Source organism: Zosterops lateralis (genome assembly GCF_965231275.1).
Source record: "Zosterops lateralis genome assembly, chromosome: Z".
NCBI lineage: Eukaryota > Metazoa > Chordata > Aves > Passeriformes > Zosteropidae > Zosterops > Zosterops lateralis.
Window position 1 is genome coordinate 47,432,747 of NC_139800.1, and position 21,489 is coordinate 47,454,235.

The 21,489-nt window shown below is 41.2% G+C and overlaps 1 protein-coding gene across 1 annotated transcript; it reads left to right on the forward strand.

The window, feature by feature from the left end:
- Positions 1-11,494: 11,494 nt before the first annotated feature.
- MARVELD2 (MARVEL domain containing 2) lies at positions 11,495-20,305 on the forward strand (the record flags this gene model as incomplete). The annotated part of the gene is made up of 6 exons (XM_083883760.1): positions 11,495-12,565; positions 14,147-14,179; positions 15,231-15,367; positions 17,602-17,773; positions 18,172-18,222; positions 19,142-20,305. The coding sequence occupies 6 exons, from the start codon at positions 11,495-11,497 to the stop codon at positions 19,256-19,258; spliced, it is 1,581 nt and encodes a 526-aa protein (XP_083739886.1). The 3' UTR covers positions 19,259-20,305.
- Positions 20,306-21,489: the final 1,184 nt, after the last annotated feature.

Consider the following 21,489-nt stretch of genomic DNA (forward strand, 5'->3'; position numbering starts at 1 on the left):
GTAACTTATTCTGGAGAGATAACTATAGCTCCTTCCTGTGCCTATGGGATGAGGTTCCATTGCTGGTGTTTTTGTGGAGCACCAATAAAACAGCTGGCCAGGAGCTCCACCTTCCAGAAGCTTGGCAGACATGGAAAGTGGAGAGGGACCTGGCACAGTGGGCAAGTGTCAGTGGCAGTGGATGAGAAGGTGTTGTGGTTTAAGCCAAGACATCAACCAAGCACCATGAAGCCACTCTCTCACTCCACTACCAGGGGCAGGGGAGAAGGAACTGGAAGAGTAAAAGTTACAGAATTCCTGGGTTGACATAAAGATAGGTAATAGGTAAAGCAAAAGCTGGACACAGAAGGAAAATGAAACCAGGAATTCATTCACTGCTTCCCATGGCCAGGCAGGTGTCCAGCCATTCCCAGGAAAGCAGGACTCCATCATGTGTAATATTTACTTGGGAAGACAAACACAACAACTCTGCATGTCCTCCCAGTCCTCCTTCCTCACTCTACTACATCATGCTTAGCATGATGCCATTTTGCAGTTACTGCATCAGAATTCATCCATTCCATCTTTGCTTCTGTGTAACTGAGTGTTCCTGATCACCCAGAATTGTTCTTCCTTTGTACTGCCATGCAATAATTAAATATTCTCCAAGAGAGCCTCCAAATCTGCCTGCCAGCTACTGAGAGCATTGGCCAAACACTTCTTGAACTTAGACAGGCTTGGTGCTTTAACCACTTCTCTGGGAACCTGTTCCAGTCCTCAACTATCCTCTGGATGTAGAAACTTCTCCTGAAATCCATCATAAACCTCCCCTGATACAACTTCATGCCATTTCCTTGGTTCTGTCACTGGTCACCAGAAAGAAGAGATCAATGCCTGCCCCTCCACTTTCATGAGGAAGCTGTAGACTGCTAATGTTTCCAGTGTTTCTTCTTTTGCTTTTTTCTTATTAGGAGACCTCATTGTGTCCATCCCTTTTCCTTCACAGATTGTGTCCACACCTGGACTTCTAATCCTTTTTTTCTTTTTGTCACACTTTGTCTCACTGCATGCTAGATACCCTAAAAGGCTGTATTCATCAGTGTAGCAGTCACTGAATTATGATGATTTTGATGAGGTCATTTTCTCTCACTAAACTTACAAGCTCCTCAACTGTGGTCTCCATAGCAAGTTTTGTATTTCCATTATCCAGCAGATTTTTTACTTTTCATCCTGCTCTTTTCTCCAGAAGTGGCCCAGTGATCTGTTAATTTATCAGTTTCTTTATCTGCTTCCTTTGTCAGAGCAGCAGCATCTGCAGTAGTGTTCCCTCTGGCTCTGCAGACCTCTCCATTCATTAAAGGATTTTATTCTGTTCGATAGATTGTCATAAACTGTGAACAGTAGTCTGAGCCCTCCTCTGCAGAACTGCTAACAGTAATTTTCAACAATCTTATGAAAAGCAGAACCTCTCCAATATTTAGGATGCTTACTCTGTTTTCTGTAACATTGATTGCTATGTCTGCTTCTTTATCTCCTTTTGCCTTTTTCTTTACTACACAGTCCTGGTCTGCTTATTCCTCTGGAGTAGTGCTCTTAGGACTCAAGGAGCCAGAGCCTCTCTGACTCTTTGTAGAGCACACAGAATCAGAGCATGGTTGAGGCTGGAAGGGATTTAGCATTGGTGCAAGAGGATTAGGTCAGGGAATACTTCAACAAACTGGAAATAATTAAGTCCATAGCCCCTGATGGGATGTACCCTTCAAATGCTAGGTGTTGAGGGAGTTGGCAGATATAACTGTGAGGCCCCTCTCAGCAACCTTTGACCAATCACAGCAACTGTGGGCACTACCCAAAAACTGGAGAAAGCAAATGTCACTCTATCTTCCAGAAGGGTAAGAGCCCTCCCCTACCTTTTCCTGTTACTTTGGATGTTGTAAACTATTCCTCGCAGAATAAAGAAAGAGTTATGTTCACACAAGAAACTCTCTGAATGTGATTTGAAAGGTTTTTCAGGTGATGAAATAAACAATTTCCCATTTTCTTCTGTGATAAAGGCATATGATTCTGGTGAAAGTTAAATGACATTTTGACCAGTTCTGCTATACCTTTATGTACCTTTCCCTGTTGAAACTCAGTAAAGACAGCTGTGCAAAATATTTTTGACGTATTGATCTGGAGCACAAATAATATTTTTTGACAATGAATATGTAGAAGAGTTATGTCTGTAATGCAAAACCTCAAAATTAGTTAGCTCAAATCCAATATTAGATATCTGTAACATAAATATTGATGTAATTTAATGCAATCCCCTGTATTCTTGATAGTTTTCTTAATCACTGTGACTTTACAGACCAAAGCTATTATGATGTAATTTTTATTTAGGGGAGATATTTTCACTGTTATGTTCTGTATACTTATTTAGGTTGTTACCTCCACAGTTGCAGCATTTATTAAATAGCCCATTGACTTTTTGTATGGCATTTCTGAAATTATTTGTTTTGTTTTGAAGTGGCCACAGCTGCTGGTAAATTGAAGGGCTGAGATTGTATTTGGGATATATTAGCTGTATGTCAGAGAGGAGAGAGTTATGTTTCTAGGTTTAACTTGTAAACATGAAAATAAATTTATTCTGGTGATAACATTCTAAGTTTGTATTGTTTTGTGTGCATTAGTAGAATATGACAAGTAACTCTCATTAAAAATTGGTATTTTGGAGTTCATGACATTATATGGGTAAATTAGATGAGCACATCCAAGAGAAGTTCACTGTAGCTTACTAAAGAGCTTAAATATACTGTAGAAAAACTAAATACTCCTAAAGTAACCCTAAATTTTAAATAAACTATCTTGAACTATAAAAACCAGAGTTACAAAGAGAACTTCAGAAAACAAAAGTAACAGTTTTACACCTTGTACACATGATATGTCAGAATTAGATACTCAAATCATACTGCACTGAACACTGTTGTCTATCATTTTAATTAATGGAGACTAATGAGAAGGGATGATTGTGTCAAATAAGAACTGCTCAGTTGTTTAGTGTTTCACTTAGATAACAAATCTGTATTCAATGATATTTCATAAATTTTGGGGAGACCTTACAGATATTTTGGAGTGAGGTTTGAACTACCCCAGCCTGGGCCTCACACCAAGGCCAGCTGTGAAGCCTGTGGTGCAGTTAGAAATTAGATGTTAAAAGATGCTAATGAGAGATAGTGGGTTTTCTAGAGGTCAGTAGGTATAGTTATTAGTGTGAACACTTTAAGGAAAAATAAAACCATGTTTGTTTGCATTTTCCCTGTGCTGTATGCCAATGAGAAGTAACTGCAATTGTAAACTATATCAAAGTGTATATAACCTGCCATATTAGACTAAATAGATGGAGAACGTAGCATTAGTCATAGTGATTGGATCTGCATTTGCTCTTGTTCAACTTCCCATTATTTTAAGGGTTTCCCTTGTTTTAAGACCTCACCTTGATGCTGATCTCCTGAACAGTATGAGAATATAGTATTATGTTTTACACAGGTAATTTTTGTTCAGCATTTCTGTATGTGTAGCACAAGCAATACATTCATTTTGGCAGTATTAATGGATAAAATAGATCCATGGTAATCACTGGAAAAGAAGCAGATAAATATTAAAGTTCCCTTAGTTCATTCAATAAAGAGCTTTCACCTGCCACTAAATCCAACAATGGGTTTAAATTCTGAGTATTAAGTTAGAGAAGATGTTTATTCCTTGTAGTTCATATCACTGTAAGAAGGGTTCTTAGAAAAATAACCTAAATGAAAGCTTTTCTTTGCCTTCTTATATTTCAGTGAGAACATTATGCAGGTGATGCAAATAGATTAGAAATTAATAATTGAAGAGAATACAACTGAAAGATGATTTATGTATGTTTGCATTTCTGTTTTATTTATAAAAAATAAATTTAGAAGAAAGTCAAGCTGTACACTCATCAGAGGTAGAATGAGTAACCAAGAATGCCATGTTCTCTTTTAGATCAATTATTCATTATTCGAAAAATACTCCATACTCTGTATTTGGCTTAAGGCACAAAAGTGGAATGGAGCTTGCTAGTTTGGGTGACTGGGTTGCCTTCCTAATATTTTTTTTTTCTTTTTAGTGCTTCTATTTATAAAACCTTTTCTCTTCATTATATTTCTTTTTTTTTTTTTTTTCCAATTTAGAACATTATCAGTAGCAATGTAATAAGTAGAAAGCTTTAAAAAATTGAATCATGCTCTTTATCCTGATTAAATTATTGCTTTGCTTTCTCACTGGAAAATCACTTTTGGTCAAAGAGGAAAGGGACTTCATCTCAAACATGAAGTGACACAAGTCTCTGGAACAAGGAAAGCATATTTGATATTTCAGAAGAGTAGGAGATACAAGTGGAAAAGATGCTTTCATCTGTGTTTTGTGTGTTCAGGGGGAAATAATTTACTGCAAAAGTTAGAAGGCTTTTATTCATTATTCATTCTCAAGGAGAAAAAAATGTCAGCTTCTAGTAGCTAGGGTTGCTAAAGTGAGGCTTAGGTTCACCTCTAATTCATGCTTGGGCATAATAACAGTATAAAGACAGTAATAAAAGTTTGTGGTAACTTGGATTGCAGCTGTCTACACCTATTAGCTAAATAGCTCATGCTTTAATGAAGATCTACTTCATGTATGTAATAAAACTGGATAACTCTAATTGCAGCATGTTCATGTGCTATCACACACAGCAAGCCAGGTAAATAGCCACCATATTTGTTGCCCTCTGTAAAAGCAAAATTTCCTTTTCATACAGAATTTACTCAGTGTCGTGATTATGTTTTGTGTTTTTCAAAGATTATGACTGCTGCAAAGTGCTGCAGCCCCTCAGCTACTACTTCACTTATTTGTGTATAAGGGTGTGATTCCTTCTGCTGTTTTTTCCTCTCTCCTTTCTCTCTCCCCCCCTTTATGTCTGTTGTGAGAGAGAAATATGTGTGAACTCATTTCTGACTTGGAAGGCTCTTCTACCTCTCTGCCCTGTTTCCCTTTCCACCTCTATATAATGCTTTCCACTTTCCTACTACTGAAAATTCAACATTTTATACACTCAGGTTCTGTAAATTTACTTCCTGTCTGCTGCCGGTATGGGGCCACAGTGTGGGTTTTTAACATTTAAAAACTGTGGTTCATAAGAGTTTTATACTTATACTGCAATAGTATCTGCACTCAGCTAAATTGGGATCCATGGTGCCATTGGCTGTCCATGTCTAGGTAACAATGCATAGTTCCAAAATCATTTGAGGACAAATAAGGAGATGAGGGAATTTTAAAATAATTTAACAAAGCATAATGCAACTAGTTAGATGACAATATGTAACACTGACTATGCAATTAAGTGCTTATGTGCTTAAGTGCATCAAGAACATCCTGGGAACTGAAAACAATGTAACATATTGGTTGATGAAGTCAGTAGTTGCTAAAAATCTTGTTCAATACACATGTTAAGTTGCCATTCGTGCAGTTACAGATCTCTGTTCTTGCTCCTTCTCATCTGTATTCTAATTCTGACATGTGATAAAAACAGGGTAAAAATTCGTGTATAAAATAATAATTCGATGTATAATGAAATAAAGCTAAAGTAAAATTGTAAAATCCAGTAGAAGGGTAACCGTTCTCTCTCAGCCTGCTAATCTCAGTTGCAAAGACAGGACGAAGATCATCAACTTAGACAAAGACACTGGCCAACCCTGATAAGAATCACTTCCTCGCCAAGGCAAGGAGAAATTCCTTCCTGACGACGATGCCAATTTCACCAACCTTCTGGTGCCACAAGCGGAATGAAATCAACATAAGACAGACTCTTGGAATTGACATAAGAAAGGAGCCTTCCCGGAATGAGACAACTAGACTTGATGAGATCCGGGAGGGCCATCGAAAAGAAATCCGGACTATTCAACCCACCTTGGACACCTAGACTGCCTAAGGGCAGAAAAATCCTATAAAACGGTGGACTGAAAGCTGCACCGGCGTGGACTAGGGCGTCTGGCACATCGGTGCGGACCTCTATCCACCCAGCGCGGCGCTGACAATTTCCTATTTTTGTGGTTTTTCTCTTTTTCAGGTGCTCGATATTCTGTTGTTAATAAATTGTCATTTATTAACCTGAAATTTGCCTTTGCATTTATAACAGACAGATATTGCGTCTCTTTCTCTCTGACCAGCTCACGATAGGGCGTGGAACTTTCTTTGCTGCAGCCTTTCACAGCTGCCTTTGATCCTTCTGCTCCACGGTGTCAGGAGGAATCTGCACTCTCCTTTCTCTAATCACCAGATCTAAGGCAGCAAAGTCTTCTGTCCTGGCACCTTACCATTAGCTTTTGCTGTGAAGAAAACAGCTTTCCTCCTGTATATGAGCACCACTTCTCAAGTCATGAATGCCAGCTCCCTAACCATGTAAATGTATCTTAGGTTTTAGATTATGTTTTTCCACTTACAATGCAGAAAGCCTGAACTAGTTTTTTCTAATTTATTTCTGTTTTGTTTGTTTGTATGTGTTGTTTTTTTTTAATAAGATACTGTAAAAAAAAAATCACATATGTCTGCAAAAATGTTCAACCTATACCTTCACCACAGCTATGCAGACTTTTTTTCTGACATAGATGATGTCGGAGAGACAATGAATACTTGAGAACTGATGTTGTCCTTTGTAGGAATAATACCAAGAAATATGAATTTAATTTCTTATTCGTATATGCACTTTTAATACCTTGAAATTGAACTTCTAGATTCTTCTCTAACTGTTAATGAAGGGTAGAAGACAATTATTTTCTTACAAGCTATGTTGCTTCATATGTCTAGTTTAGTATAGGTGACAGTGAATTCTTAGTGACTGTTAAACCACATCAAAAGTATGGGAGTTCTGGACTATATCTGAGCCCCAGAGGTTCCTTATTAGTAAAAAGGTAAATGCTTGTTGCTTTGAGGGAGATATTACACATAAATCTGTTAGATAAGTAAGTAGTGCCAATAAGATTTCCATTCAAGGTTAAACTTGCCACATATTTTACTAAAAGCTACTTTTATGAAAATACTTGCTTGAAGAGGTAGATTTGTATTTTTCATTAAATGGAAAACTAAACTGGGGGCCTCTGAAAATTCTGCTCTCTGTGCCCAAGTTAGTGTCTCTCTCTCTGTATTTCTGAGAGAGTAATTCCTTTTTCATGGAGACAAAATATCACAAAATATTCCTAATGTTAAGTTTAGGCTTCTGCAGTTTCAACCATATTAAATGTAAATATAATTTTTTAAATGCTTATCAAAAATAGCTTATTCATGAGACACCAAAGTGCTTGTCAATTTTTTACATTTCAACCAATACTTTTGTAGAGTGTAGCAAAAAAAAAAAAAAAAAAAAAAAAAAAGAAGAAGAAGAAGTGTTCATCTGCCCTGATGGCAAAATTTATGACTGAAAAAAAATTGTAATTTTAATATTCAGTGAAGGCAGAAATTGGGGGATTGACCGTATTTGTGATCTGTATATATTAATTCCAACTTCTTATATATATTTTCTAGATTCATTCTTCAGCAGCTTATGTGTAGTTATCATTAAAGCCATCTTCCTGTTTTTCCATGCATAGAGTATATATAGTAACTGTGGCATAACAGGTTTTTCACTCCTGTTTTGGTATTGTGTCCCTCTCTTACAGTATCAAGAGAACTGCCTTGGTCCAAAATCTCTTTTCAAGCTGCTCTTTACAACCAAAGCATATTTAGATGGAGCTACTGCCTTAAGATGCTATGTCAGCAAACCCACTGAGTGTAATACTTGCACTTAGTTGTGAGGTAGTTGTTTGTTCGTTGGTTTTTGGTTTTGGTTTTTTTATCAGTAGGCATACTGATACATTTTTTTGTAACCCCAACTATCAATACTACCTCTCCTTTTGCCTGACTAAAACCCCGCATATGGTGGTGTTGGGGGTTAGTTTGTTTTACTCTAAAGAATTCTTTTCCCCATAAATTACCAAGGAAACCAAGAAAACCAAATGCTGAATACTTAAGAGTAGTTAACCAAAACAAAGAGGTGGCCAAAGCTCGGAGGGGGAGATAATGCGGGTTTTGGGGGCAGGTAAAGGACGGAGCTTGAGGCAGCCGGGCACTCTGGTTTTTTCGGCGTTCGAAGAGAGAGAACGGCTGGGTTGCTGCTTGCTGGGAGAGGAACTCATTGTCACCAGAAAGTCCGGCTCTGGGAGATCTACTGTAATCTGCTCCCCTGCCTTGGAATTTCTGAGTTTCTCCACCTGCCCCGCCGTCGCGGCTTCTTCAGCACTGGTCCTCTTGCTACAGTGTGACCCTGCACCTCCCTGCCCTGCCGGGACATCTTCGGGACTTTTCCACTCTTTGCAGCTTGGTGCTCTAAGGATCCAGCAGGGGCACCGAGACTAAACTGCCCTGGGTTTTTGTGAAGCAAAGCCCGCAAGGTTCTTGGTAGTGTTTTGTTATTAATGCTGTAGTTGTTGTTTTTGTTTCCTTTGTTATACATACTAGTAAAGAACTGCTATTCCTACCCCCAAATCTTTGCCTAAAAGCAAATTTATAATTGGGAAAAAAAAAATGGGGGGGGGGGGGGGGGGGGGGGCGGGCGTGGTTTACATTCTCCGTTCCCAGGGAAGCTCCAGCTTTCGCTGGCAGATATCTGTCTTCCCTAACCGAGACAGGTGTATAGATATGGTGGGTAAATAAATATGCTTCTGGTCACACAGCCATGATTGAAGCTGTCCTGTTAGGTTTGTGTTGGGAGGAATGGGTTAAAGCTTGGAAGACTGTTGGGAAGGATTGTAAATGACTCAATTGACCTTGCATTTGGAAATAACTCTTGATAAGCCTCTGAGAACCACAGTCCAGTGATCCTCTAGCACGAACCATCTCTGCCTGTGTGCCTCTGCCTGCTGCTGCTTTGGGGATCCCCTCATTAGCAAGGTAAATGGAAATAAATGTATTGGTTTTGTTCTAACTGCAAGTTTGTAGCTGTTTGGGGTGGCTGCCTGTATCAAGCCCAGTTTGAAACACCACCACTAACATCTTTAAACTTAAGTAACTTTATAGAATTCAGTAAGTATCTGTCCCATCAGAAGTGCGGCATATGTCATGCTTTATAAATACATGAGTCAGGGTCCTCATGTTGCAGTATTTAAAATCCTAATCTCTTTTTTTACTGCATAAATCTCAGGTGCTTGTGTGTTGATTATGTGATGTTATTTTCCATTCAGTCTCAAAAAGTCTTGGCACAGTTCTTCTGGCAGACCACATTCTCATTGGCCTAACTTAGCATCAGTAGCAAAATTGCTCATCCCAGTCTTCATAGGGCTCCCTTTTTTTTCCCCGAAGGTTACATTTGGGAATGTACTAGATAGCCCAGGTCCCAGCACTGATCTCTGAAGAACTCTGGTGGCAAGTCTCTATTCCAGGAGTTAACCATTAACTCATACTCCCTTCTCCCATTTCCTTCCCATCTGTTAATTATTTCTCAAACCCAAGAGTGAAGTTCTGATCTTAGGCTTAAGCCTTCTTTTAAGGCTTAAGGTTTCTTTCAAAATAGGTCTGCTTTAGGAGACTTGGTGAGAAGCCTTTTGAAAATCCCATAGACTCTATTAACTAGATCCTCATTGCTTACTGATCCTTTTAAAGGCTTTAAAAGCTTTTCCCTGTGATAATAAACAAAGCCAAAGTTTGCAGTACGTTTTAAAAATGTGTACAATGAGACAAGTACCAGGTGATTACTGTATATGGAATGTAATCCAAATAACAGTGTTTAGATGTTTGGGTCACTAAGCTATGTTAATTGCTTTTAATAAAAGGTTTTATGTCTTAAATAAGGCTTTACCATCTGGATTAATTAATTTTTTGAGGTTTGTAATGATAACTGTGTGACAAATACATAGCTTATGGACTCTAGGGGTTTATTATTATTTGGAGGCAATCTGTAAACATGTTATGAAAATGTGAGAAACACTCCAAATACGTATAGACTTCGGTATCCAAAATAATGCAAACAGGACCACTTAGCATATGAATTAATTATTTTCCAGTGTCTAAGAACCTTATTTTTTATTTAATTAAGGAATAACTCTTTATTTCTAATGCATTTTTATTTAGTTTGCTTTTGTACAGTTTGTTTCCAGAGTCCACGATTGATAACTTGTGAGCATTTGAAGGTTTTATTAAAATTTATACCTTAAAAACAACCACTGTTTGAAATTTTAAACCCTATAAAAGAAGAGAGTGAAGCATTACTGTAAATGAGTTGATAGCCCACTGTGACAATGTAAATAAAACTCCTGCTGCGTTAATGCTGTTTGGTACTGTAGATTTTGTGGTAAATGTAGAAAGCCTTTGCAGAAGACAATGGTGCAACACACCACATTTCTCCTTCAGCTCCTGAACCTGGTAAATGGTGGGAGAAGTGTTGGTTTGTCCAAAGAGACTGCTCAGTGCCTTGTGTTTCCCCATCACTGGGCTGGCTCTGTGCCAGGCACTGCCCAAGCCCCGGCCCGGGCTGGATGGAGCACAGCTCTGTGGAGAAGGGCCCGGGGGGGACAGCAGCCACCCATGTGGCCAGGAAGGCATACGGAATGCTGCAGTGCTTTAGGAAGAGCAGTGTCAGCGGGCTGAGGGAGTGATCCTGCCCCTCCACTCAGCCCTGGCAGGGTCACACCCTGGAGTGCTGTGTCCAGTGCTGGGGGGCCCGGTACAAGAGAGGCACGGAGAGCCCGAAGGAGGAGCACTGGAGGCCAACAAGGACGATCAGGGAACTGAAGCATCTCTTACCAGAAATGGCTGAGGAAGCTGCACCTGTTCAGCCTGGAGAAGATACAGCTGAGAGGGGACCTTATCCATGTCTAAGTTCCCTAAGGGAAGGTGTCCCGAGGATGGAGGCGGGCTCTCTTCAGCGGCGCTGAGCAACAGGACAAGAGGCAATGGGCAGAAACTGATGCAAAGTAAGTTCCACCTGAATATGAAGAACACCTTTCTTTCTGTGCGAGTCACCGCTCGGCACAGATTGTGAGTCTCCCTCACCGGAGATACTCAAGAGCTGCGGGGATGCGACCGTGTGCGACGGGCACTGGAAGGGCCGCCCCTGGCCCTGAGCGGGGGGTCAGAGCACATCAGTCTGCGCTCCCTTCCAGCCCGGCCCAGCGGGCTCTGCGGTGACTCACGGCGCTCCTGCCGGGCCCGGCCGCGCCCCGCGGTTTGGGGAGCGCTCCCCGCTCCGGCCGGGGCGGGCCCGCCACTCCTGCCTCTCCCGGCACTCCCGCCGCTCCCGGCACTCCTGCCTCTCCCGGCACTCCCGCCGCTCCCGGGGGCCGGCCGGAAGCTCCCGCCTCCCGGGCGAAGGCCGCGGGCCGGCGCAGGTGTTGGGCGGCTGCTCCGGGGCCGGTGGGCGCTCTCCGCCCGGCTCGTCCTTCTCCGGCCGGCTGCTCTCGGGCCCCGCGGCAGTTCTCTCCCGCCGGGTGGGTCGGGGGGCCCGGGCCCGGCCATGTCGCGGAGCTGGCAGGGCGGGCGGCCCGGCGGGTCCCCGCAGTCCCGCGGGCCCAGCCCCGGCCCCGGGCCCGCCCCGCCGCCGCTGCCCCTGCAGCCCCCCTTCGGCCCCGGCCGCGCCAGCCCGGGCCCCGGCGCGCCGGCGGAGCTCAAGCCGGTCCGGCGGTTCATTCCGGACTCGTGGAAGAACTTCTTCAAAGGGAGACGCCAGCCCGGCTCCAGCTGGGACAGCACGGCCTCGGACATCAGGTACATCTCGGACGGGGTGGAGTGCTCGCCGCCCGCCTCTCCCGCCCCGCTGCGGCCGGCGGCCAGGACGGGGCCCGGCTCCTACACGGACCCCTTCGGGGGCTCGGGCGGGAGTTACAACTCTCGGAAGGAGGCGGAGGCCATGCTGCCCTGCGGAGACCCCTCGGGCTCGCTGGAGCGGCGCGCCGGCAGCGGGCAGACGTACAGCCAGCGGGTGGAGGAGTACCAGCAGCGCTACGCCTACATGAAGTCCTGGGCAGGGCTGCTCAGGATCCTCGGCGCGGCCGAGCTGCTGCTGGGCGCCGCCGTCTTCGCCTGTGTCACCGCCTACGTGCACAAGGACAACGAGTGGTACAACATGTTCGGGCTCTCGCAGCCCTACGGGTACGGGGCGGGCAGCGCCTACGGGGGATACTCCTACAGCGGGCCCAAGACCCCCTTCGTCCTGGTGGTGGCGGGCGTGGCGTGGATCGTCACCATCGTGCTGCTGGTGCTGGGCATGTCCATGTACTACCGAACCATCCTCCTCGACTCCAGCTGGTGGCCGCTGACCGAGTTCGGCATCAATGTGGCCTTGTTCCTCCTGTACATGTCGGCTGCCATAGTGTACGTGAACGACACCAATCGAGGCGGGCTCTGCTATTACCAGTTCTTTAAGACGCCGATAAATGCGGCTTTTTGCCGTGTGGAGGGCGGTCAGACTGCGGCGATCATCTTCTTGTTTGTCACGGTGCTCATCTATCTGATTGGTGCAATGGTTTCCCTAAAGCTGTGGAGGCACGAAGGGGCCAGGAGGCGCAGGGAATTAATGGAACAGGAGGTAAGTCATTAGTTACCGTTTTCTGCCCAGCGGGTACCACATGGTGGGGGGCAGCTGTAAGATCGTACCGTGCAGTAGACAGAGTCCAATCAAGCGTCTTTTCTGCAGCAGCAGATCTATAGCCCTGGGGCTGAATTTTAACCAGCCTTACAGTATTAGAAACTACCAAATGGAAGGTGTTTTTAAGGTGCCAGATCCAAAGTCTTGGACGCTTTTTTTTTTTTTTTCTCTCACCTTGGGTAAGGACCTGGCTCTGTTCCCTTCATAATACCGGGCTCTCTTCTTGAGTCAGCTGATGAACTACTTCCTAGTGTGTATTTTCCAAACAAAGAAGGAAACGAACAATGTTCATCTGTTCAGCAGGGTTAGGTGGCTTAAAGCCACCTAGCATTTATTTGAAAACTGTGGGTTCAGCACATCAAGTGCTAGTGTGAATGAACCTAAGAATGTGAAATACTTATTTTTACTTTGCAAGCAAAGCTCCAAGCAACTTCTTCAGGCCTTTTCAGCATTCCTCACAATAGTTGTCAGCAAATACTAGTAGAGACAGCCTTGGTTAGATTTCGATGTCTCAAATTTCAGTCAGCCACTTCTTTTTCATGTCAGATATTTTGCCCGACTACTGGCCTTGCACATACTAGAAGCATTCAGTATTTGCTTGGTTAATGATAAACTAGAACAGTAGAGATTTAACACTCTTACATAGAGAGTTCAAAGTAATTTCTGTAAAGCTTCCTTCATTTGAAAATATCACCAAAAAACCCTTTAAAAATGAGAAAGACTTAATATAGTATGAAAATTAATGCATGTGAAACATACATAACCTAAGGAGGGGCAGCCTTTAAGTGATTTTGGAAAGAGAGAGTTAAAAGTTGCATTTCCTCTGCTCTGTAACTGCAGTTTGATTTGCAGCATCTTTATTTAACAGTGGTTTCCAGTACACCATCTTGCATAAAACTGAGACTTTTCTTTTGAAAACTAATTATAATTCTTCAATAAAAGTTTTTTAAACAACTGATAGTATGTCCTGCAAGGATGAGGTGATTGCCAGAGTTACACAGAAGGTGTTCATTCTTCCCTGTTACTATGAAGTTCTTTTAGTCTAGTTACTAAACATTTCTAAAGGGAGTCCTTTAGTGATAGAGATTAGACTCTGGAGGGTGCTGTGCAAAACATCTGCAGGTTGAGCTACCAGTTAGTGCACTGTTGTGTGTTCTAGGCAATGAATTAGGTACATCTCAGAGTGTTAGTAGTTAACATGAGCTGGAATCTGAAATAATAATAAAGGAGCTTGAGAAGTGGATGGAGTATTTCCTGCAAGCTGTTCCTTCCAAGAGCTGTGCTCTCGGAAATCCTGTTGTTCTGGGGTTTGGGTGGTGGTTTTCCTTAAACAACAAGTCTTTACATTAGTGGATCTAAAAATATTCCTTATGCTGAATTTCATCATACCGAAATATAAATGTAATTTTCTGTACAGTATGATTTTGAAAATATTTAAATTTTCAGAGTCTGTGCTTTTGCATACTATTTTTGCTGAAAGCGAAATTTAGTTATTTCCCTTTTTTTTTTTTTTTTTGATAGATGAAAACACAATCCTTTTTTCCAGAAAAAAAGGTAGGAAATTGGAATTTATTTTTCTGTTTACTGGTAATTTTAAATGGTTATTCTTTTCCTTGTGTCTATTTTAATTATTTATTTGTTCATTTGACCTCGAAGAGATTAGGTTTAGTTTTTTAAGTTAGTTTGGACAGCAGTCGCTTGCCTAGAAGATTCAAAAGGAGCTTGTAAAGAACTTACTCCTAGTTAGGCTAGGTTATAAAATCTATAAAACTGTAGATGTGATGGCTGCCTCTCCGTGTACTCTTACCCTTTTCTATGAGGTGGCAAGTTCTGTAGTATTCAGCACAGAGTTTGACTAAAACAGCAGGTCGTCTGATGCATGATAGGTTTGAGACTCTTTTTCTTCCTGGATATGTGCCTAATTTGCAGGAGAGCCAGCACAGCGTAGGTGTCCTGTGAGTTGAGCTTCTTCCTTGGTCTCTGAGACTGCTCCACAGACTCCCCCTGCCAGTTTTAAAGCATCAACAATGTTAGTGTTTCAGCCACACAAAGTGTCATTGCATAACTGCAAAAATTGTATAGGGTTTCCAGAGAAATTATGGTGTATTAATTTTGGTCTTAAATGTCTCCTGTTGGACACCGCGAATTTCTCCACCAGTTTTCTCTGTTGATTCAGTACTGGATCAGTTTGTGTCCTAACAAGATTCCATGTGTTTTTATTCTGGATCGAGGCATGAATTGTGCAATAGAAAACAGGGAGAAAAGGGAACTCCAAAGAATTAAATGATTCCAGTTCATTCACAAATCAAATGAATACTGAAGGAAACTTCCTTACACTTTTTTTAAGATATGCAAAAAAATCTTTCCAAACCTCCAGAAGTATTTATCTGTACTGCTGTTAGGACAAACTGAAGAAAAGTACTCTGTGAGAAGCATCACTCTAACTCATTAAACTGATTTTCTAATTACAATAAGAGTTCTAAGAAATATCTGTGATCTGCTTCTACTGCTGCTCAATACATGTATCTCCATCTTAAAGTTGTGTATTTTGTGATTTATCTAAAACTGATTTCATTAAGAACAAATTCTTTCTCTTATAAAACAGTATGAAGGTGATGACAGACCAAGAGAAGAAGTCAGTTACAGGGAGCTCAAATCACTGGAACGAAAACCAGAGCTACTGAATGGCCATATACCTGCAGGCCACATTCCTAAACCTATAGTGATGCCAGACTACTTAGCGTAAGTGACTTGATTTTGATGGACCAACTTAGTGGAGGATACCTGAATAATGTTTTTCACTCTGCATTTATCCTGTATACACTTGTGGTTTCTCTCCCATGCACGTGCTATGGGAACTCGTAATTGTGTGTTAAGTTAACATTTAAAAAGCAGAGAAGATCACAGAATCACAGAATGTGTAGGTTGGAAGAGACCTTCGAGTCCAACCCAGCCTTAACACCTCAACTAGGTATCAAGTGCCACATCATGGTATCAAGTGCCACATCCAGTTTCCTTTTAAACACATCCAGGGATGGTGACTCCACCACCTCCCTGGGCAGACTATTCCAGTATTTAATCACTCTTTCAATGAAAAACTTCTTCCTAATATCCAACCTATATTTCCCTTGGTGCAGCTTAAGACTGTGTCCTCTCGTTCTGTCAGTTGCTGCCCTGGAGGAAGAGACCAACCCCCAGCTGGCTACAACTACCCTTCAGGAACTTATAGAGAGTGATATGGTCAGCTCTGAGTCTCCTTTTCTCCAGGCTAAACAACCCCAGCTCCCTCAGTCGTTCCTCACAGGGTTTGTGTTCCAAGCCCCTCACCAGCCTTGTTGCCTCCTCTGGACGTGCTCAAGCGTCTCAAGGTCCTCCCTAAACTGAGGGGCCAGAACTGGACACAGCACTCAAGGTGTGGCCTCACCAGTGCCCAGGACAGGGGAAGAATGACCTCCCTGCTCCTGCTGGCCACACTATTCCTGATCCAGGCCAGGATGCTCTTGGTCTTCTTCGCCACCAGGGCACACTGCTGGCTCATGTTCAGCTGCTGTCACCAGAACCCCCAGGTCCCTTTCCTCCGGGGCACTGTCCAGCCACACTGTCCCCAGCCTATAACGCTGCAGGGGGTTATTGTGGCCAAAGTGCAGCACTCGGCACTTGGACTTACTAAACTTCATCTTGTTGGACTCTGCCCATTGACCCAACCATTCCAGATCTCTCTGCAGAGCCATCTTATCTTCCAGCCGGTCAACACACGCTCCCAGCTTAGTGTCATCCGCAAATTTACTAATGAAAAATTCAGTAGCCTCATCCATGTCATCAATGAAAATATTGAACAGAGCTGGTCCCAGCACAGACCCCTGAGGAACACCACTGGTGACTGGCTGCCAGCTGGATGCAGCACCATTCACCACCACACTCTGGGCCTGGCCATGCAGCCAGTTCCTAACCCAGCAGAGTGCTCCTGTCCAAGCCCCGGGCTGCCAGCTTATCCAGGAGTGTGCTGTGGGACACAGTGTCAAAAGCCTTGCTAAAGTCCAAATAGACAAAATCCGCAGCCCTTCCTGCATCCACCAGGCGGGTCACCTAGTCATAAAAGGAGACCAGGTTGGTCAAACATGACCTACCTCTCCTAAGCCCATGCTGGCTGGGCTGAGACCCTGGCTGTCCTGTAGGCGCTGCATGATGACACTCAGTATAAACTTCCATTATCTTGCCAGGTACTGAGGTCAGATTGATGGGGCTGGTATCAGTGGCATAAGACCAGTACTATAAATAAGGAGTCTTAATTAAAAAATCAAACCCACACAAACCTCAAATGTTGAAGCAGAATGTAATAATCTAACAAATATAATAACTGCCAAAGGAACAGAAGACCACTATATAGATATTAAAAGAGAAAACTAGAATACATGGGAAATTGAGTTTTTAGGGCCTGAAATTTGACTACTCTTATACTTTCTAAGGGCTGAATTTGTAATGTGCTCCCTTTTAAAGGGTAGGCATTTCCAAGTCTGATATCATAAATTAATTTTTATACTATTTGCTATGGGCACAAATAGAAACAAGGGAGGTTTCACCTGAATATTAGGAAAATATTTTTTCTCTGTGAGGGTATGCACAGGTTTCCCTGAGAGACTGAGTCTCCATGCTTGGAGATATCAAAAGCTGTCTGGACATAGCCCTGGTCTGAGTGTTCCTGATTGTGCAGGAGGTCAGACCAGATAACCTCCAGATGTCTCTTACAACCTCAACTATACTGTGATTCTCTGATTTCAATGCTTTACACACATGCACATTTCAGCAGGTTATGCGATTAGGAAAAAAACCCAGAAATACACTGCCAAGGTGAGGAGGCTTAATGTTGTATCTCTAATTCTTAAGTTTTTTTTTTTTGTTTTTTTGTTTTTTTTTTTTTTTTTTTTTTTTTTTTGTTTTTGTTTTTGTTTTTGTTTTTGTTTTTGTTTTTTTCCCAGGAAATACCCTGTAATTCAAACAAATGAAATGAGAGACCGGTACAAAGCGGTATTCAATGATCAGTTTGCTGAATATAAAGAACTGTCTATGGAAGTTAATGCTGTATTAAAAAAGTTTGATGAGCTGGATACATTGCTGAAACAGCTTCCACACCATCCTGAAAGCATATATGTACGTACTTGTGAAATGGGCTCATGGAAAATACTTGTATTAGGTGGTATTACACAGTTTCTGACTGTCTTCAGCTAGGACACAATGTTTTCTAATGCTGGCTGTCACCTGGTGTGAGAGGAAGTTTCCCCATATGTTACACCATCTCTGGGCATTAATCAGGGATACCGGGTTCCAGTTAAGATGTATACATGGTTTTCTGGGGAGTTTTGTTTCTTTGTTTCATACTAGTAGCTTTTAAGTTCTAGTCAGTCACAGTTGATGTATTTTCATTATTTCTCAAATACAAGATCTACATCCAAAATGTTACAATGATCACGTGAGAATTCTGATCAGTATTTTGTAGAATTTACATTTGGAGCACACTCAAAGTTTAAAAATTTGTGGTTTCTCATTAGGAGCAGGAAAGGATATCAAAAGTTCTGCAAGAATACAAGAAGAAGAAAAACGTAAGTGGTTTTAGATTTACATTACTATTGAATCTAATGGCTAGCAAAGAAGGTGCAAATAACCAGTACTTCTGACACTAGGCAGATTTCAGTATGTCAGGGTACCTCAGGTATCTATAGTGCTACGTGTATTTTGTCTTCTAAAACTTCAGCAAAGTTAAGACACAACCCATACACTCATGCCAACAAGCATTTTTAAGAATAATGATTGCAGTAGGCACATGTCAGAAAAAACTCCAAACCACAACCCAAGAGTTGAGCATTTCCATCTTCTGAGAGTATGCTTCATCTCTTAACATTCTGCACTGAGAAGATCACTTCTGTTACGTTCACTGACTGACACAGCCAATGGATAAAAACAGAAAACGGAGTCTTACCTTTGAAAAGAAGTTTTGTAATTTTTGAGGCATGGAATTTAGGCACTCTCAAAAAGTAATTTTCAGTGTAATCCAAGAGGTTTCTCTTTGTAATTTTAAATGCAGGCAGCAAATGTGTATCTGTGTTCTGTTAAAAACATTATGCATTACAAATACAATTTTTTTTTCTCCATGGAATCCAGAGTTTGTGCCTATGTTAGTTAAAGTTAATTGCTTTTTTTGAGGGGGAAGGATTTATTGCACATAAAACAAATACGTGTATAAAATCTCAGTTATGGTGAAGGATGTAATTTATGCAGATTTCTGTTTTAAAACACCTCTATTTACTAACTACAGCATATAAAGCCAGAACATTTTCTTCTGGTCTTTCATGAACGGAAGGAGAAACAGGAAATAAAAAAGGGCTAGGGAAAAAGAATGTGTTTTTTTTGAGAATATTTACATACTGTCCTTTTAGTCAAGAACAAAATCAATAATAGACTGTATTTGGAAGAGTCTGAAAGCCCAATATATTAATGTAAAGATTTTTGTATTTTTGGCAGGATCCTGCATTTCTGGAGAAAAAGGAGCGCTGTGAATATCTGAAGAATAAGCTTTCTCACATAAAACAACGAATTCAGGACTATGATAAAGTTATGAATTGGAATGTAGAAACTTAGCAATGCCTTCACTTCATGGATACTATTTTCTGTTTTTAAAATAGATACTTGTATTTTAATCTATTTATTTACCCTTTGGACAGTGCACTTCTGGGGATTACTTAATCACTGTCATGTATTTGGATGTTGTACATTACTGATAGGTTTTGTATACAGATCCAATTGTAATTGAAGTTGTAAGTTAGGAAACCTCTGCTAACATTCTGTTTTCATTAGTGCAAATCCTGGCCTCTTAAAGGTGATTCCTTTATTTGAAAATACTTCATTTGCAAACTTGCAAAGCCTACCAGCGAAAGCAGTTTCCAAATACCCTGTGGAAACTTTGCACACAAATGCTGTTAAGAATTTTGGATTTTATTTATATGTTAATGATATATCTTAATGATATCAGAAAGAGCTAAGCTGTTCTTTCTTTGTGGGGTTTGATGCACTGCTTAATTGTATTGAATAATTTGGGCTATTCACAAGCTATTTAAATAAGAATTTTTGTATTGTATTTCCAAATGCTGTACATTATACCAGAAATCACCTTGAATTTTGCCTAACAAGAGAGAAAAATAGTTTTGTTTTTAGGCAGCTGGGGGAGGGGGACTTGGTTTTTGTGTTGCCCTCTTCAGAGATGATGCAACAAATTGATACTTGGCCTTAAAGGAATAGAGGTAAAGGAGGAGACATATTAATGTTCCATTAGTGTTGCTATAGGTCAGTGTGCTGTGCCTACCTTCTGGATCATGCTATTAGGGGTACATGTGTTTAAGGACTTCACTCTTCATCAGCAAGTAACAGGACTTTTTGTCTGTGCAGCTGTTAGTGAACTTGGCATTCAGAGAGTAAGTACAGCAAAATGAATTCTCATTCAATGCATAAATTGTTAGTATCCTCATTAAGGCCCAGAAAAATGTATTAAAAGACGTACTTTCCAGAGCATATTTGCATAAATTCTTTATATATTTTTATATTTTATGCTGGGGATATTATGCTGGGGATAGGTTTGTATGTGCAAGTATTTTCATAAGCCAGTAAATTTTCTCTTTGTGTCCTTCTTCATATCTTCATTTACTTTATTAACTTTTTTTTTTACTTACTAGAATTGTTAGAAGCATTGATAGTTTTTGTACAGTTTTCTACAACTGCAATTTGTCTGTTCTGAAATATGTTTTTTAATATTAAAAAGCCCACCAGTGCAGCCATATTACTCTCTTGCTTATAAAGACATTTTGTTTGAAAAATGTTTTTTAAACTCTGATTACAGTTACTGCAAATTTTTGTTAGTGATTTGGATTTTTCTTTGAAAGAAAATTTTTAACTTCTGCCTTAATTTAAAGGAACAACAGGAAGGCCATTTCCAGTTTAGTATGGTCATGGTACTCTGCTCTTTACTGCTGGAAATGTATTAACATACCTCACTCTGACCATTGTAGCCTTTCTGGTTTGTTAGCCCTTATCATTCATGCTGCAATTCTGATGGCCATACACCCACCTTCATATTTGTAAAATTGGCATTCCAGTTTTATCAGCCACTTAATTCCAAGAGCTTCAGTGGTTGAAGTAAATAGCACAAGATGCCATGGGAACACTAAGAGAATTTGAAAATCTGGCACCTCTTCATTTCAAAGCCTTCAGTCTCATCTACATAAAGGTGCCTCAGTATTTTCATTATTCTGAAAACAGGTGACAGCCAATGCTATGCCTTGTTCTCTCTTTTCTTTCAGTGCCTTTCTCTCTAGTTCTGATTTGTATTAATTTCAAAGGAGAAACCTCTCTTCCTTACAAAGGAGGTGGGCCAATTTTTTATACTTATTGTGCTGAATATTTGTTAAATTGTTCTTTTTAAGAGAAGTACTTGTCCAAATCTCCACAGTCTAAATAAATTACCTCACACTGTACACCCAGGTTTCTTGTTTTTTCTCAGTGAGAGTTCTGGGCATTGCATCAGCAACAGAAGATTAGTGCAAGTTTGAGAATCAACTGGTGTTGATGAAGTGCCAACAATAACCTGACTGATGTTTTCTTTGGAAGATTCATAGTCTGCACACTTTACAGGTCTTCTTTCTGTAGGACCGTGAGACCCAGCTCCAGGCTTCTTTTGACAGTGGTCTGAGTTTCAGTCTTTGAGAAACTGGCTCCTGATTCCTCAGAGAGTGTCTGCATAACCTGTGGAAAACTATCATGCTGCTTCTTTCCTGCCAAGTTTCCAACAAATGGATTGGGAAAAGGGAACACCATACCTG